Source organism: Trichosurus vulpecula, chromosome 3 (assembly GCF_011100635.1).
Source record: "Trichosurus vulpecula isolate mTriVul1 chromosome 3, mTriVul1.pri, whole genome shotgun sequence".
NCBI classification, from domain to species: domain Eukaryota; kingdom Metazoa; phylum Chordata; class Mammalia; order Diprotodontia; family Phalangeridae; genus Trichosurus; species Trichosurus vulpecula.
In genome coordinates, this window is record NC_050575.1 from 343509231 (window position 1) to 343527450 (window position 18220).

The 18220-nt window shown below is 39.2% G+C and overlaps 1 protein-coding gene across 1 annotated transcript in view; it reads right to left on the minus strand.

Moving 5' to 3' along the window:
• Window positions 1-5132: 5132 nt before the first annotated feature.
• Window positions 5133-18220, minus strand: part of PPP1R21 (protein phosphatase 1 regulatory subunit 21) — a 97961-nt gene continuing 84873 nt past the window's right edge. Inside the window, exon 22 of the mRNA XM_036751089.1 lies at window positions 5133-7054. Coding sequence (XP_036606984.1) covers window positions 7025-7054 — 30 coding nt within the window. The 3' untranslated portion in view covers window positions 5133-7024. The remainder of the gene's footprint in view (window positions 7055-18220) is intronic.

Genomic DNA, 18220 nt, shown 5'->3' on the forward strand with positions numbered 1-18220 from the left:
GTTTAGGAAGATTATTTTGGCAGCTGTTTAGAGAATGGGTTGGAGAGGGAAAAGACTGGAAGCAGGGAGAACAATTAGGAAGCCCTTGCAATGGATTAGGTAAGAGGAGGTGAGTGCTTGAACTCAGGTGGTAGTTCTGGGAGCGGAAATAAGGAATAAATGCAAGAAATGCCATGGAGGTAAACTGGTAAGACTTGGCAACTGACAGATGTAGAGGTGTGAGTGAGGGAGAATGCAAAGCCAAAGGTGATTCTGAGGTTGTGAACCTAGATGACTAGAAGGATGACAGCGCCCTTAACAGGAAGTCTGGAGGAAGCGGTAGGCTTTGTATTCATCCTTTCGCCGAGTATGGTGCTTACAGTCTAGAATTGGGGTGGGGAACCTGTGGCCTTCCAGGTCCTCGGGTGCAGCCTTTTGACTGAGTCCAACTTTGGATTCAGTCAAAAGGCTGCATTTGAGGACCTAGAGGGTCACATGTGGCCTCGAGGCCCCAGGTTCCCCACCCCTGGTCTAGAAGGAGTCACAAGATAAGCATGTATGAAAAAAAAATCAAATATGTACTGTTTCATGTTTTTAATATAATATTGGCCTTAGACCACTTCTAGGGCTATACCCCAAAGAGATCACACAAGTGGGAAATGGACCCGTATGTACAAAAATATTTGTAGCAGCTCTTTTTGTGGTGGCAAAGAAGTGGAAATCAAGAGGATGCCCATCAATTGGGGAATGGCTGAACAAGTTGTGGTATATGAATGTAATGGAATACTATCGTGCAATAAGAAATGAGGAGACGGACTTCATAATAACCTGGAAAGACTTACATGATCTGATGCTGAGTGAGGGGAGCAGAACCAGGAGAACATTACACACGATTACAAACACATGGTATCTGTGATGAGTAACTTTGACAGACTTGGCTCCTCTCATCAATGCAAAGTTCAAAGACAGCTCCAAAAGACTCATGATGGAAAAAGCTATGCACATCCAGAGAAAGAATTATGGAGTCTGAATGCAAATTGAAGCAAACTATTTGCACTTTTTTTCCTTCTTTTTTGGTCTCATTTCTCTTTTCTCATGATTCATTCCATCAGTTATAATTCTTCTTTACAACTGGACTATTACGTAAATAAGTTCATTGTGAAGGTAAATGTAGAACCTATACTGTATTACATGCCATCTTGGGGAGGAGGGGGAGGAGAGGGAGGGAGAGAAAATTTGGAACCTAAAAACTTGTGGAAGTGAGTGTTGTAAACTAAAACTAAAAAAGAAATTTATTTTAAAAAATAGATAATATTGGAACATCCAACTAAAATGTAATTTCTTGAGCCTTTTACTTAGGTAGTCTAAATTATCAATGCCATTTAAATAAAGAGGCTTCTGAGTTTATCTTTTAATTTTTATCATCTCTGAAATGAAGAGCATAGAGCTTAATCTACTCAACCGTTATCAAGATATTCTAGAAAAATCACTAGGCATTTGAGGGAAATAAATGAAACTTTACCTAAACACTAGACACTAGAAAACAGTTTATCTTTTGCAAGGACATATTCCCCCCATTGCATGTGACTCAGCACTGCCTCAAAGGTCACCCCTTTCATAAACACAAGATTTATTTCCTACTTTAGTGCATATTTCCAAGAGCCTTTCCGGCAAAGTCTTATTGTATCAAAATGTTGGTAAATAGCCCGGCCTAGGCTCAATAGCAAAGCCGTTCTAACTGTTCATCACCAGCTGTGACCCAATTTTACTCTGCTTCCTGCATCCTGACCAATTTACAATAAGCAAATAAAAAGTGGCAGGGCAGCCTTGTTCTGTGAGAAATCAGCCCAACGCAGGATTGAAATAAAATTAAATCCCCTATGACCTTGAACCTTAGCTTCCTCATCTGTAAGACGGGTTGGTCTACATGGTCTCTAAGATTACTTCCAGCTCTAAAGTCTATGATAAATCCACACAGTCTCTAGCTAGGAAAAAGTTCTCTCTTTCCCAAATTCATACTGTGTCCCTTTTATGCTCAGCACTACCATGTGAGTGGTATATGGGATATTAAAAAAAACCAACTCTAAGTCACTGATCTTGCTTTCTAGAAGTTTACATTACAATTGGAAAGAAAAGAATGCCATAGATAAAATGACAATGAGTTATAAAAAAAGGGAAACTAAATATTAAGCACAAGATTATGGCATAGACCATAAGGACTACCTAAGATATAAAGAACACTGAGGGTTGGGGCTGTCAGAGGAACCTTCATAAAGAAGTAAGATTCAATCTCATTCTAGAAAAAGAGGTAGGATTTTTGGAGAGAGAAGAGAGATGGGCAGGCATTTAGCAGGTGGGGAGGAGATAGTATAGCTATCTTTATGTGCCTAGAAAGATGTCACATGACAGAGGAATTGGATTTGTTTTGTGTGACCCCAGAGGGTAGAGTAATAGTTGAAAGTTGAATAGAGATAAATTGGGGTGTGATATAATTCAACTAGAGCTGTCTCACAGTGGAATGAACCACCTTGGAGGTAGTGAGGTCCCCCTCAGAACCTTAGGCAAAGGCTGGATGACCACTCGGTTATAGTGTGGAGAGAACTCTTCATCAGTTATAGACTGGACCGCACAACCTCTTAAGTTCCCTCTTCCACCTCCAAGATTCTGTGATTTAGTAACAGATAACAAGGGCAGCTAGGTGGTGCAGTGGATGGATAGCAGAGCCTAGAATCTGGAAGACTCATCTTCCTGAGTTCAAATCCAGTCTCCGACACTTACCAGCTGTGTGACCCTGGGCAAGTCACTTCACCCTGTTTGCCTCTGTTTCCTCATCTGTACAGTATCTTTGCCAAGAAAACCCCAAATAGGGTCATGAAGGGTCAGACAAAACTTTTCAGACAACTCAACAGTAACAAATTAGACGCTTTGAAAAGTATAAAGCATCATGTGATGTAAAGTTTTTACTATATTAGCAGTTGGTAAGAGAATTTGTATAGCACTTTAAGGCTATCTCACATTCTCTCCCTAGATCCTCACAGCCCTGGGAGGTAGGTGCTACCGTTATTCCCATTTTACAGTTGAGGAAACTGAGGCAGATCACAGTTAAATGGCTTGCTCAGGGTCAGCTATGTGTCTGAGGCAGGATTTAAACTTAAGTCTTCCTGACTCCAAGTGCAATGCTTTATCCAGTGAGCCACCTAGCTGCCTTCTAAAGTAAATATGAACCCCCTTTGGCACAGCCCGTCTCCTGCCACTGTACAATTGTACAAATGCAACATAGTCCACCTTTCTCCTTCTGGTCAAATCTGAGTTCAGTTCATTGCCTGTATGCAGTGCCTGCAAGATACATACACTGATGGGACTCATTCAGTGGCTTATATAAAGAGGCAGTATGGCAGAAGACCTTTGAAAGCAACATACTGAATTTAGTATATATTTTTTTAAAAAAAGCAAGTTGTACATAAAAGGATTTTGAATTTTATATAATCTTTTCCTGTACTTTGCAAGCAGGAAAAAAAATTTTGGCTGCTAATTAAATTTAAGGGAAAATACTAAATAAATAGTTCATGTAGTAGAAAACGGCCACCTCATCACAGAAAGGAGTAAAGGAGAAAATAGCAAAGGATGAAGCAAAACAATCATGAGAGGATGACCAAAGGGAGATCACAGCAAATAGCTTTGAGTTTCTCAGTAAAGTAGGAGGTAAGGTCCTCACCCGCCCTAAAATCTTACAGTCCACCTAGTCCTAGCTACAGAGCACCTAGCTCAGACTGAGGTCATTATTAGACTGAAATTCTTACTTTCTGTTTTCAAACGCTGTCACAATTTGTCCTAAAGCTTGTTCTACAGTAATTACCTATGCCAATTCCTTCAGAAAGGTAAACGGAGACACAAACATATATATATGCGTGTGTGTGTGTGTGTGCGTGTGTGTATAAATATATATGTAAATATACATATAGGTACATATGTGTACACACACACACACACACGTATGTTCACTGACTACACTTCCAAAATTGAAATAATCAATATATACCCTGAGCCTGAAAAGGAATTAAAATGGCAAAAGAAAAACTTCTCTAAAGTTAGAAAATACAAACACATTGGATCATTGTGTGGTCCTGGGTTGACTAGCATTTTTTGGCTGACTCCAGGGAACTCAATGCCATTTTACTTTCTTCTTTGTAAGCTCCAGAATGGAAAATACTAGCAATTTCTTTACCAGCAATCCTAGCTTTCTCTCAGTTATCACCTAAAATTTTCTACCTCCCAAATTGGAGGCAGCTATAACAAAGGGAATTTTCCTTATCAGGGAGTTCCCTATCCCAATGAAATCACAGATCCAGTCCCTATCCCATTAACAAAGCAGACTGACTTAGAGAACTCATCATAATTGACTCTGAAAAGGTTAAGTTACAATTTTCAGAATCAATTTAAATAAACTCAGAATAAGAATATAAGAACGATAGATTATTAATAACTGAATTTCACTGAACTGGAGAACACACAGTCCTGAATCCTAGAAAAGATTATTTTATAAAGACTTCTGGAGCAATTTCTATTTTTGGTTTCATTCCTTCCCACTGAAGACAGTGGTAGTCTATTACGCACCATATTCATAAAAGGTCACATATCAAGTGGCTTCAATTACATAATAAAAATCTGATAGAGAAAAAGGAAAGCTTAAAGTTTCTGGGCAGGCACATTTTCAGCAATTACAGCATGTGATGCTAGCTAGCCTGAAGGCAGGAAAGCCACCATTGCTAAACCAACTTTCTGCCACTGGCCTCTAATTTTAGCAAACCCAAGTATTTTCTGGGAAGAGATTTACAGCAAATAAATAACATCTGTCTGAAACAAAAACGTCAATTGAATACAATGATTTATAGAGCACAATAAACACTTACCAGGCAAGCTGAATGACCCAACTGCCAGCTGATCAATTAAATGCAGCAAACACTATGCTTTCTAAATGACCTTCCTGCCTGACCTTGTTGCAAAATGTAAAGGGAAGCACAATGAAAACACCATTCTTCCTCTTTGGTTGGATCAGTAGCTTGTTTCTGCATATACGTTTGTCGTTTGACCTACCCCCAAAAACGTATTCACTCAACAATCAATCATCCAACAAACATTTATTGTGAGCCTACTGTGTGCAAGGCACTGTGGTAAGCACTTACAGGGGATACAGAGACATTTGAGACATAATCCCTGCCCCCAAGGAGCTTACACTCTGGTTGATAAGGCAAACATAAACAGATGAAAAGCCAAGTAAAACAAGACACAAATAATGGCTTGAGACAATAAACAATGTCACAAAATGTTATATGTAAGCATATTCTTCAGCGTTTGCTCGACACAGAATGCCTATGAATCCAAGTGAGATGTGAGTTGGGTGAAGTTATGTTCCATGCAGAATCAAAGTATCTCATTAAGTTGCTGTTCTTGAGCTTATGGCATGCCTCCATTTAGCCATACCACATTCCTTTCTATGAAAACATTGGAAATGGACTGAGATGAGTTCGGCACTTCAGTAAAGCAAAAGATAAAAGCTATGCCAAGATGATATGGCAGAGGTGAATGCTAGATCCATTCTGTCTTTTTCTACCTTGTAGCCTACAAATGAAGCAAGGGCCTCCAGCAAGTTTTCATTTAGGAGATAATTTCTTTTCTCTCTTTTTTAAAAGTTCCAATTATGAAGAGAATAGCTTTCTAGGACTATCCACTCAAAGTCTTTATTTCAAAGGTTCGCATGAGGTACAAGCAGTATTGTAAGGCTCTGACTTCAAGCTAATTTCCCAATTTGTAGCTAATTACTAAATTACTTAAACATTAAAGACAAAGTGGCAGCCACTTTAATGGCAAGGTTTCCCACTTATCTCCTTAACGTCTAAGGACATGGCTCTCTGCCGAGAACAGAAGCTTCCTCTATTTTAGAACAAACTATTCCCAGACATGGAATGCTGCTGCGCCAGATGTTTTCTCAAACACCATCAACTATACTTCTATCTTTGCCTTCGTATGCCGAAGTTACAGAAGAGTTGAAAAACTCTTATTAATGTTCAGTTAGATAAATCTAAAAAAAAAAATCACACCTTGCTATCTGAAGAGGAGGTTATAGTAACCTAGTTTTAAGATACCCAAATGCTGGTCTAAGGTATTCCACTACAAGAATAGAAAGAAAGGTAGACAAACACAAGCGACATTATGAAGTAAGCAATAGCAGCAAAATTTGGGCATAGTCACATGTGAGGGAGGTGGGGGATAACAAGAAGGAATGGAAAAGGACTGTTTTTAAAAACTAATCTGGAATGACTGAATCTAATTCAAAAGACACAAAGGTATCAGAAAGACATTTTAAGGTTTTGATTTTGTCATATCCCAAAAGTTTTTAGTTTCCATTATCAAACGTATATTAGAAAGACAGAAACAATTTGCTTTAAGTATGAATTTATTGACGTCAACTTCCATAAGCTAATCATTCTAATACAGAGAGTGATTTGGGAAATACAGACAATAATAAACCCATAAGAACTAAGTTTGAATGGTCAAAAAAATAATGGAGAGGTTTCCATAACGAATCTGGAGTCTGCTTTCAATTATAGCAATAAACAGTGAAAAGTTGCTCATTTGAACATTTTATCCAGAAACATACATCTATTGCACTGATACCAAATCTGTTACCATATAATTGAGTTTGAAAATATACAAAATTTTTTTTTCTTACATACCGAAATTAAAGCCTAATCTTAAAAAGTGCACAGTAAAAACAGCTTAAGGAAATTTCTACAAGATCCATGGTATTGTGTATTGTTTTGCATTTTATTGTTGACATCAAATTCTATATTTATCTTACTGGTTACAAATACATTCTAATTTTTTCAAAGCCATATACAGCACTGACTTGTTACTAGGTCCAATAATACTTCAGTTTTGTGAAAAGGCTGACTCCAGAAATGGACAAGGATTTTCAGCACCTGCAGTTCTGGGCAGCAGCAGCATCAGAAAGGACAGTCACCTGACTGACCCAACTATTTGTAAACTATCGACTTTTGTTCTTTTTAGAATTGCCCTGTATGAAGAAAAACATCAACAATTAGAAAACTTAAAGGAAAATATACTTCATACTGAATAAACCAAGTTATCACATTTCATTTATCAGGTATTTCCCAAAGATTTTTTGTTTCTGGCCTTCTTCTCTTCCCTCTCCAGCAATTTTTTGGCAATACTGACCACTCCCTTCTACCGTATCCTCTCTCTTCCTTCTTGCAGGAAACTGCTCTCATCTAGTGTTCCTATTTTACTCTTGTATCACCATCTCCTTTGTATTTTCCTTTTGTTCGATCATCTTCCAAGTTCTGCGCCGTAACTTTCTTCCTTCTAGGAAATGTCCTAGGCTTGCTTCTCTTCTCTCCCTGCACCCTTTCTCTAGAGGAACACATTATCTCCCATGGGTTCAATTAATATCATTTTGCAAATGACTCTCAAATCAAGCCCTAATCTCTCCCCTGAACTTCAGTCTCATATAACCAACTGCCTGCTGGACATCGCCCACCTAGAGGTCCAACAGGCAATCCTAACGTGCTAAGTTTGATTAACATGCCCAATATGAGAGTCATCTCCCTAAAGACAACACTCTTCCAATTCCCTGTTTCTGTGAAGAACACTACTACCATCTTTCTAGTCACCCAGATTCACAAGCATAGCGTCACCTTTGGCTCTTCCCTCTCCCTTATCAGCTATATCCAAGCAATTGCCTAGTCTTGTTAATTCTACCTCCACATTCTTTGCACCAAATCCCATTCTCTCCAATCACACTGGCATGCCTCGAGTGCAAGTCCTTACCACCTCTTGCCTGAATTGCTGCCAAAGCCTATTAATTGGTCTCCCTACTTCTAGTCTCTTCCCTTCCTATTATATGTTCCACACAATTGTCCAAATAATCTTCCTAAAGTAAAGGTCTGACCATGTCATTCTCCTGTTCAAAAATTTTTGGTGACTCCCGAATTCCTTTACAATAAAATATAAACTCATGCTGACATTTAAAGCTCTTCATGTCTGGCTCCAACTGACCTTCCCAGACTTATTTCACATTTCTCTTTCATAAACTCTATGTTCCAAGCCAAACGAGACTACCAGCTGTTCCTATGCTATCTCCAACTTTTGTGTATCTGCCTGGGGGCTGCTGCCCATACTCCAAATGCACTCCCTTCTCATGCTGGCTTTCTAGAACCCTCAGTTTCCTTCAAAGCTGAATTCAAGTGCCACCTTCTACAGGAAGTTTTTCCTGGCTGGCTGGACTCAGTCCTCTATATCTAGATCTCCTCTTGGGTGCCTTCCAGTTCTAAATCTGTGATTCTCAGCTGTGTTCCCCAGTTAAATATAAGGTCTTTAAAGGCCAGGTCTGTTTCTTGTTTGTCTCTGTACCTGCAGTCCTTTGAACATAGTAGGTATTTCATAAAGATTTGTTGAATCAGATCTTATTCACTCTCATGGTTTCCATTACCTTTTCTAAGTCTACTAAATTTTTCTTTATTTCCAGCCCTGACCTGTCTTGTGATCTCCAGCAGTCTACAGGACAGGTTACATCTTGTTTGGTTATAATAGTCACCAAATGATTTCACTGGCTGCAGGCTTTCCTCTTTCTAGGTAAGGCTTCACACAGCCCCAAAAATAATCTTCCTAAATACATAGGACTGGCCCTTTCCACTGCTCAAAAATCTTCACTGGCTCCCTATTCCTCTAAACTGCTTAGTTTGGAATTTAAAACATCCACAATTTGGTTCTAATCTGCCTTTTTGGATTTTATTTCACATCATTCTTCTTCACATATTTTATGTTCTAGTCAAGTTCAACTATTGGCTATTTCCCAACCTGATCTTGTCATCTCCCACCTTGCAGTATTCAGAAAGGCAACACCTCTTCCCAGCCCCGAGTTGCTGCAATGTATTTCCACCTTATCTCCACATTTAAATCTTCCTCTCCCCAAAAAGCTCATCTTAGTGCCAGATGTTCCATGAAGTCTAAGTGATGCTGCAAATAAGAATGTTGGTTATCTTTGATTCTTCCTATTCCTCCTCTTCTAGTATTCAACCAATCAGCTACCAAATCTTGTCAATTCAACGTAAACAACATTTCTCATATCCACATCCTCTGCTCTATTTCTCCTAATATTAGTCTCCACTAATCACCCACCTGGACTTTTGTATTAGCTTCTTCGTAAGTCTTCACACCTCTATCCCGCCCCCCCCATTCATCCTTCATAGTAATACCAAAACAATCTTTCTGATGTATAGATACAGTCATGTCTTGCCTCCGCTCAAAATACTTCAAAGTGGCACTCTAATACCTCTCAAACAAAGTTCAAATTGCAATACCTGACATTCAATGTCCTACAGAATCTGGAACCCCTCTAGCATTCCAGCCTTATTTCATATTTCTTCATGCCCTGGACTTTTTGTCTATGCCTCTAGCTCACAATGTTACATAAGTTTAGAATGTCCTTCCTCCCTATGTAACTGTTGAATTCCTGACCATGCTTTGAATCCAACTCAAATCTCCACGTTACATAAATATTTCCCTGATCCTTCCTTTGGGTAAGCACCTTCCTCTTTGAGCCTCATAGAATGAGGGTTGTTTTATAGCTCTAATGTAATTCTCACGTAACCTGTATTACAATTACTGTTATTACAGTAACATGTATTACAATAATTATTTTTTCTCTTATCTCCCAAGTGGATTGTGAACTCCATTAGGCCAATGGTCATGTCTTATCTTCACTTCATATTTTCCCTAGGGCCTAGCACTATGCCCTATACACATTAGGTACTTAACAGTATTTACTAAATCTGAACATTATGTAACCTTGGTCAAATCATCTAACCTCCCCCCTGAGCTTGAGTTTTCCTATCCGTAAAAGGAGGTTGGACTACATTATTTCTGAAGTCCATTACAGCTCTAAGTATGTCATATTTTAATAATTTGGCTTCCAAAAAAAATAATGCTCCATTTGAAAACCAATTTTCATTCTCTTAAGTCATCTAACATATCTTTTGCTTATTAAACATTGTGCTTCTGTGCATTTCACCAATTCCTTCCCACTCCTTGTAATTCCCCCTGCCATTTCTGCCCATCAGTTATAATGAGAAAACTACTGACTTGGCATCCATCAAAACTACAGATATTTATTTTAATCTAAAGGGCTCCATAAAGCTGGCAAAAAACCTTTTGCCAGCACTTTTCTTCGTCTGCTTAAATGGCTTTTCCCATTGTTGTATTAAGTCTAAATGAACATACATGTGTCTTTATGTGAAAGAGCAGGGGGAAAAGGTTAATCAATAATATCCTCAGGAAACCATTTTTAATCATATTCCTACAACTTAACTATTAAACATAAGTATTTAACGGAATCAATGCAAGTGAGAAATGCATACAATACAAAGAACATTCTAATGGCAGCCAAAAATTCTTCAGGATGTTTATGTGGTATCCAGTGGTGAGAGCACTGACGCAAAAATAGTCTGAAGCTTTATCTGACAAACAGAATTAGCAAAAAAGAGGAAAAAATAGGTACCAAACACAAGAGACAAATCAACATGTAAATGTCTAAAATGCAATCTAATAACCTAGAAGAGGAATACATGAATGGACTGACTTTTATTAATTATTGGTGTTACATGATTTGAGAAATAGATTGAAAAGTTTTTATTAAGGGTACTAGAATTCACTTGAAAATATCCTATGTGCTTAAAGCAACCAAAATCCAAATACTTGGAAGGCAATGCAGAAACTGAACTTAACAAATATTTTCTGCTTAGGTAAAAATGCCTCTCCAACCAATAAGGACAGATCAGTTTCCCAAGAATCTGTTACTTGTTATCTGAATAATGGGAGATGAAATAGGTCTTAAAACTAGAGTTAGTGAATTATTTTTATGAGGAAACCCAAAATGTGGGCTTCCATAATGCTAAGTTTAAAGTTACCATCTGAACCACCAACATTTTTGTTCCCTATCACTAATAACTCAATAGGCTATTCCTACTCTAATTTTGAACCTAACTTTTGTTTAAAAGACCTTACAGCAAATCAGATTTTACTATCATGCCCAAATAAACAACAAGAATCCACAAAATTGCAAACATCACTTGTGGCAAAATAGCAAGACAAAGGGCACCAAGGTGCTGCAGATGAATTCAGCTCTCCATCTCATCCAAGCTCGTGTTACTAAACTGAGGATACTGTAAGAACATGGCCAGATACGGCCAGAAAGGGCCAAAACAAGAGATGGCTTGGAAGACTTGCCCCAAATCCAGTTTTCTGAGGTATCTATCACCTCAGAGGCAAAGAATCACATTAGTTTGTCTCATCTCTTTGCATAATACCTTCAGAGAGACACATACAAAGTCCCAGTGCTAACCAGGGGGCCAAGCAAATACCATAAAATTACAATGAGAAGCAGACTGGTACAAAGTAAAAAGTCCTACATACTGATAGAATTAATTTCCAGAGAGGTTCTCCACTAATCAGCCAGCCTACTATCATCTAGATTAGCAGCAGTCCCATAATCATTTGTGACTAGCACACACCAACTTCTACCCCCTGAGCCTTGTGATTACGAGTTGTAATCCACCGAGGTGTAACTTTCACTAATTGTCCTTTGTGACCTCTTCCCAGCATGTTAACCTTCTTCCCCCAGTACCTATTTTACTCTGCCCTTCCCTTCCATTTAGCCTCCCAAAATCTCAATCCTGAAATTCACCTTCTTAGATTTCTCCCTCTCATTCTTTCCATCTTTTTTTGTGCTCAGAGAAATCTAACTTCCAGAAAACACCTCATCTCTTGACATACTCTCCAGTACCGGCTGATCCTTTCTTCATGTCCCTCAAGCACATTCCTTGCTTACTGTTACTTGTAGGGACTGTCCTACTATAAGCATTCAGAAATCTCTCTCGCTTTGAGACTCACACAATCTGTCAACGTGGCGCTGTCCAGATCCTTGTGGCTGTTGTGTTCTGGCCCCAAAATCACTCACCTGCCTTCCTCAATGAGCTTAGTACCTGGCTCAGTCCTCTCTATCCCAACTACTGCCCTCTTTCTTAGGGAGGACTTCATATTTGCCTTGATAGTCTCACAAACATTCTTTCAGTTCATCAATGTCCTTAATATATCTCCACTCCACCTCAGCTCCCCACAGGGTTAGTCATATACCTTAGACCTTACCATCACCTCCAATTCATACCATTTTCACATACTTGAATGCTGAAACTCCCTTTTCTGATCACAATCTTCTGTCTTTTCATCTCTCCCTCTGCTTTGACTCCTCTCGAACAGACTCTTCATTGTCACAGTGATCTCCAGTCACTGCTCCTAATTCAAGTCCATCACTCCTTCTTTGGTCTCATTTTCTTTTCGTAATCTTCATCTCAGAGGAAAGCAGTATGACCACAAGCCATCTTCCATTCCTGACTTCCTAGAGCTGCTCGGCTCTCACTTTTTATACCGTCAGTCTTCACATTTGGGTCCCACTCTCATCATTCACCTTCTCTGCTCCTAATTGCTAAAGGAAATAATGCAGTCTTGCCACTCGGACCCATGACCAGTTCTTGTCCCCAGGTCTCAACTGCGCCTTCACTGTAACATGGTAATCTTTTTAGTCTTCCTGGACTGACTCCTAAATTGACTCGGTGTTACTCACACAAATGTTATTCCAAACCTTCTCTCTCAATCCTTCACACTTTCCTTAAGCTCCCTCTCAGTAAAGATCTCAAATCCTTTACTGAGATTTCAAGGCTATCTGCCCTCTCCCTCAGCCCCCTAACTCCATACTTCAAAATACTTCTCCAGCATCTCCTCTTCCTTTCCTCCTCTGCCAATGCCAATCCCTCTGATTGTAGTCTGGGCCTCAGCCTCCCACAACCCCATACATACATCACTTCTATATCCTCCAGGAATTTGCACTCATACATCATTTTCTTCCTCTTTCTTGTCTTCAAACTTTTCCTTTCTACTGGCTCCTTCCCAATGGCCCAGAAACATTCAGACATTCACAATTTGTAAAAACCCATCCTTTCAAACTACTGTACTCTGTTCTCCTGTCACTCAAGGAGCCATCTGCATTATGGGCTCCACATCTTCTCCATCCACTTGCTTCTCCACACTTTGCAATCTGGTTTCCACCCATATCACTCTACTAAACTGCTAAATGCAATGGTCTTTTTTTCGGTCCTCACTCTATCACTTTTGACACTGCTCACCACTTCTCATCCTGATGATGCTCTTCTCCTTTGGCTTCCATGACAATGCTCTGGTTCTTTTCTCCAGGCCTGACTCGTCCTTCTCAGTCTATTCTGCTGCTCATCCCTGTATGATGAAGAATTGGTGCTGCCTATGTTTTGTCCTGGGCCTCCTAATTAATCTCCCTGCTTTTTTTCCTTACTGTTCCTCTTTATAATACATTCTTCATGCGATGGCCAAAATAATTGTTCCAAGACACAAGTATGAATGTCATTCCTTTGCTCAATTATCTTCAGTGGCTCCCTACTGTATATTTAACAAAATATACATTTTTCAGTCTGGCATTTAAAGCCCTCCATAATCTGCCTCTAACTTACTAGGCTTATTCCCCATTATTCCTTTCATATAATCTAAAGAATACTAGCTACTCCCAGAATTCAACAAGCCATTACCTGCCTCTGTGCATTCACATAAACTGTCTACCATGCCTAGAATGCAGTCCTCCCTCATTTCCAGATTTCAGAATCCTTTTGTTGTTCAATCGTCTTTCAGCCATGACTGACTCTTTGTGACCCCATTTGGGGTTTTCTTGGCAAAGATACTGGAGTGATTTGCCATCTCCTTCTTCAGCTCATTTTATAGATGAAGAAACTGAGGTAAACAAGATTAAGTGACTTGCCCAGGGTCATACAGCTAGAAACTGTCTGAGTCTGGATTTGAACTCAGAAAGATGAGTCTTCCTGACTCCAGGCCCAGTACTCTATCCACTGAACCACTTAACTGCCCTCAGAATCCTTATCCTTCCTTAAAAGTTCAACTTCGGTGTTACCTTCTGTTAGTCCCTACTTCTTAGTGCTCTTTATCTACTCACACACCTTTTGTATAGTTATACGTGAAGATGTTTTATTTTCCTTCCCCGCAGTAGAATCAATAAGCTTCTTGAGGGCAGGGCCTGTTCATTTTTGTCTTTGTATTACCAGCATCTCAAGTAGTATCTTGCATATTTTAAGTGATTTGAGAAATATTTGTTGACTTGAATTGAAAGAAAAAGACAACAAAATACTCTAAGACCAAGTTAAAAGTGATCTGTAAAATCTATGGACCATGACTTCATATTACTGTTGGGGCACTCACAATGTGCTAGGTACTAAAGAGTACACATGTAATACAGTACCTCACCTTCAAGAGTTTACATTCAAAAGTAATTTTATGTATCTTTAGGCAAACATTCCTTGTTTGTGTATGTTTGTGTATATAGTTGATTTTTCCATTGGCCAGAGACCGGAACGTGGGTATAATCCCTCCACAAGGAAGATCTTAGCTCATCCATACTTGCCTCTCCAGTGCAATTCTTATCTGTGTATCCAATACAAAAGGTCCACCCAAGTCACTGGGGGCTTTTTTCACATACCGTTGACATTGTGTGAATGTCGATGGTGCACACAGGCTTGTATATCAGTTTTTATTCCTCACTCTTCCTATATGATCAGCCTATCTTCTTTTTCAGTCATACACTTCCCTCATGATACCCTCTGTGCTACTAAGTCCTCATCTGCAATGTGCTGGAGCCTGCTCACACCCACCAGGTGTTTCTCCACTGCCCTTTGGAGGATCCTTGACTTCCATTCTTTGGAGAATAAGGTTCTACAGCTTATATCCATCAATAAATAAAAATGCATTAAGTGCTTACTATGTGCCAGGCACAACATGCTAAATACAAAAGTGATATAAATACAGAAGATATAAAAGAGATATAAAGATATAATGAAATAAACATAACATATAATAAATAATAAAATATAATAATAATAAGAGATACAAAAGAGATATAAATACAAAAGTGAGGTGGCCTCTGACTGCAAAGAGCTTACATTAAAATGTGGGAGTGGTAGCCAGGGAAGGGAACTCTGGTCTTAGAATTAAAGGGATAGTGAGCTGATCCACAGACAGCAACTCACATATGCTTTTCCAGAAGCAAAAATGTTGATTTGACTACTGTTCAGACTAAGGGGTAGAAGGCAAGGTGGTTACTAAGCATGGCAGCAAGGCAGACAGCAAGATGGCCTGAACGGGTGGCTGGGTGGGATGTGAAGAATGGACTGGTCAGGGTTCAGCTAGATGAGTTTGTGTTCACTCACTCATCAAGACAACTCAGCCCCTTCCCAGGAAGAGTTCCCAAACTGAACAGATTAAGTCCTCCAGAGAAGGGGAAGAAAAGGGGCAATGAGAAGATGGTTCATGTGTCCGGAATGTGAAGCACTGTCTTGAGATCCGTCAGATGAGCTTGCACTCACTTACCAATCAAGACAATTTAGCCACACGGTAGGTTCCAAAGCTGAATGGATTACTTCCCCCAAGGACTAAGATACATCATCACTAGAAGAAAATCATGTTAAAGAGGAAGCCTTGTTTTAGGGGGAAGTTTGAATTCATTAAGACAACTGTATAATTTCCTGAAGGCCATCTAGCCTGTCTTCCTGTCCCTGGTCAGTTCCCAGCCCAACTCGTGTGTGTGTGTTTGAATGAGCTCTATGGATTATCCATTTAACTGTATATCATGGTGTGGACAACAGGCATTCTACAACTATAATCAATTTGATTTTATGTGAATAGTCAGGCTTAAATCTTTTCAATGACTATGACTAGATTTAGGAGGGTATGTAATGTTCTAGAACTTCACCATCTAACGAGAATTCTTCTTCCATTTGACTCTGTACTAGGCATCTTCCCTGATGGTAGCAAACCCTTTTGGCAAGAGTGCATTTCCTTGTTTGTCACTTGATATTAATGACAAGTTTTCTTGGTTAGATCTTTCAAAGACTCTTACATGTGTAATGGGGCTCTGGCATATATTCAGAACATCTCTAAGGGCATCTCCCCATATGAAGAGAAAGCCCTCAGAAGAGTCATGATGACATGTCATGGAAGAACCTTGGAGACATTTCTGTAACTGGTTTTGGTCAGCTACCCACATGTTAGCTAGGAAGCTCTGACTGGCTGCAGAAGCATTCAAAAAGGACTTGTGACAAGAACCTCAGCCATTTTCTCTCCGGCTAAACTATGTTGGTTTGACTCCTTTGCTGGTAACATCTGGTAAAAGACAATACTGTACCAGGACGTTTTGTACCTTCTCCCCACTAAGACAATGTAGTCCCATGAAAATGGACTTTGGTTCTTTGCCTGTTTCAGTATTTTCATTCTAGGTAAAGGAGGTGGCATAGTAGATAGAGCACTTGCTTTGAATAAGGGAGACTCATCTTCATGAGTTCAAATCTGAGCTCACACACTTGTGTGACCCTGGGCAAGTCATTTAATCTGTTTTGTCCTAGTTCCTCAACTGCAAAATGAACTGGAGAAGGAAATAGCAAACCACTCCAGTATCTTTGCCAAGAAAACCCCAAATGGGGCCACAGAGAGCTGAACGTGACTGAAACGACTGAACAACAACAAAGGAGATTAATCCGCATACTCTTGTCCCTGGGAATTTAGAGAGTTCAGGACCATAAACCTCCAGATCCCAGTGGGAGAATCCCAGGAATCAAAATCTATTCTGAGTTGTACAGCCAGTTCTGCATCAATGCCCCAAGGAGCAAGAAATGACCTTTAAGACACAATTCAGTGGGGGCTAAGAGGACTCATACAAAGTCATGCTCCATTTGGACAAGACCAATGTTATATAAGATCTGAGTTTACTCCAAGATCACTCTTCCCAGAGTACAAGGCAGGATAGGAGAATATGCCTCCAAGGAGTTGGAGGAAAATGTTTGTACTTTTGTTATTGCTATGTCTTCAAAGTAAATACTCCTTAGAAAAAGCTAATTGATGTTAAGTGGTTAAATAATATTGAGGTGTTGGGTCACTGGTGGCTAATAGTGGGGACACAACTGACGAGTGCTCAAGCCACCATCATTAGAAAAGACATATCCTCATGTACAAAAATATTTATAGCAGTTCTCTTTGTAGTAGCTAAGAATTGGAAATCAAGGGGATGCCCATCAATTGGGCCTGAACAAGTTGTGGTATATGAATGTAATGGACTACTACTGTGCTATAAGAAATGGGGATGATACGGACTGGAACAACCCGGAAAAACCTACACGATACAATGCTGAGTGAGTGGAGCAGAACCAGAAGAACATTATACACAACCACAGATACATTGATTCTGTGAGGACTAACCCTGATAGACTTTGCTCTTCTCAGCAACACAAGGTGCAAAGATAACTCCAAAGGACTCACGATGGAGAATGCTATCTACATCCAGAGAAAGAACTATGGAGTCTGAATGCAGATTGAGGCACATTTTATGCTCGCCTTTTTTTCCCCTTTTTTTTCTCTCTTTTGCTTTTGTTTTTGGGTTTTTTTTTTTTTGGTTCTGTTTCTTCTTTCTCATGATTCATTCCATTGGTCATAATTCTTCTTCACAACTTGACTAGTATGTAAATAAGTTCAATGCAAAGTTATATGTAGAAGATATATCAGATTCCATGCTGTCTTGGGTGGGGGGAGGGGTGGAAGAAAATCTGGAACTCAAAATTATGTAGAACCAAGTGTTGTAAACTAAAAATAAAAAAAACGATTCTATGTGAAAAAAAATTGTCTTTACATGTAATTGGAAAAATAAAATACTATTAAAAAAAAAAAGAAAAGAAATATCCTCAAGCCTCTCAGAGTATCCCCAGAACCAAGATAGACAGACACAGCCATCCTGGTTCTGGAACAGTGGGCCAAAGCATACTCACTATGCATGATTTTGACATATGTATGGAAGACAGTGTGCCTTTTACATGGTATTTTGCTCTACTGAACCAAACTTATTTTTTTAGTCAAATACAATAAGTACAGTGGAATCCTGTATTCTTAATAGTTTGAATCAAATTTTTAGAGCAGAGATATGGTCCACTGTAGAATAGCATCTATGGAAACTGCCTATTACTTTTTTATAACCTCATAAAATTTTTGTATAAAGGAGAAAGTAAGCATATGGGTCAGCAGTTCACAACTT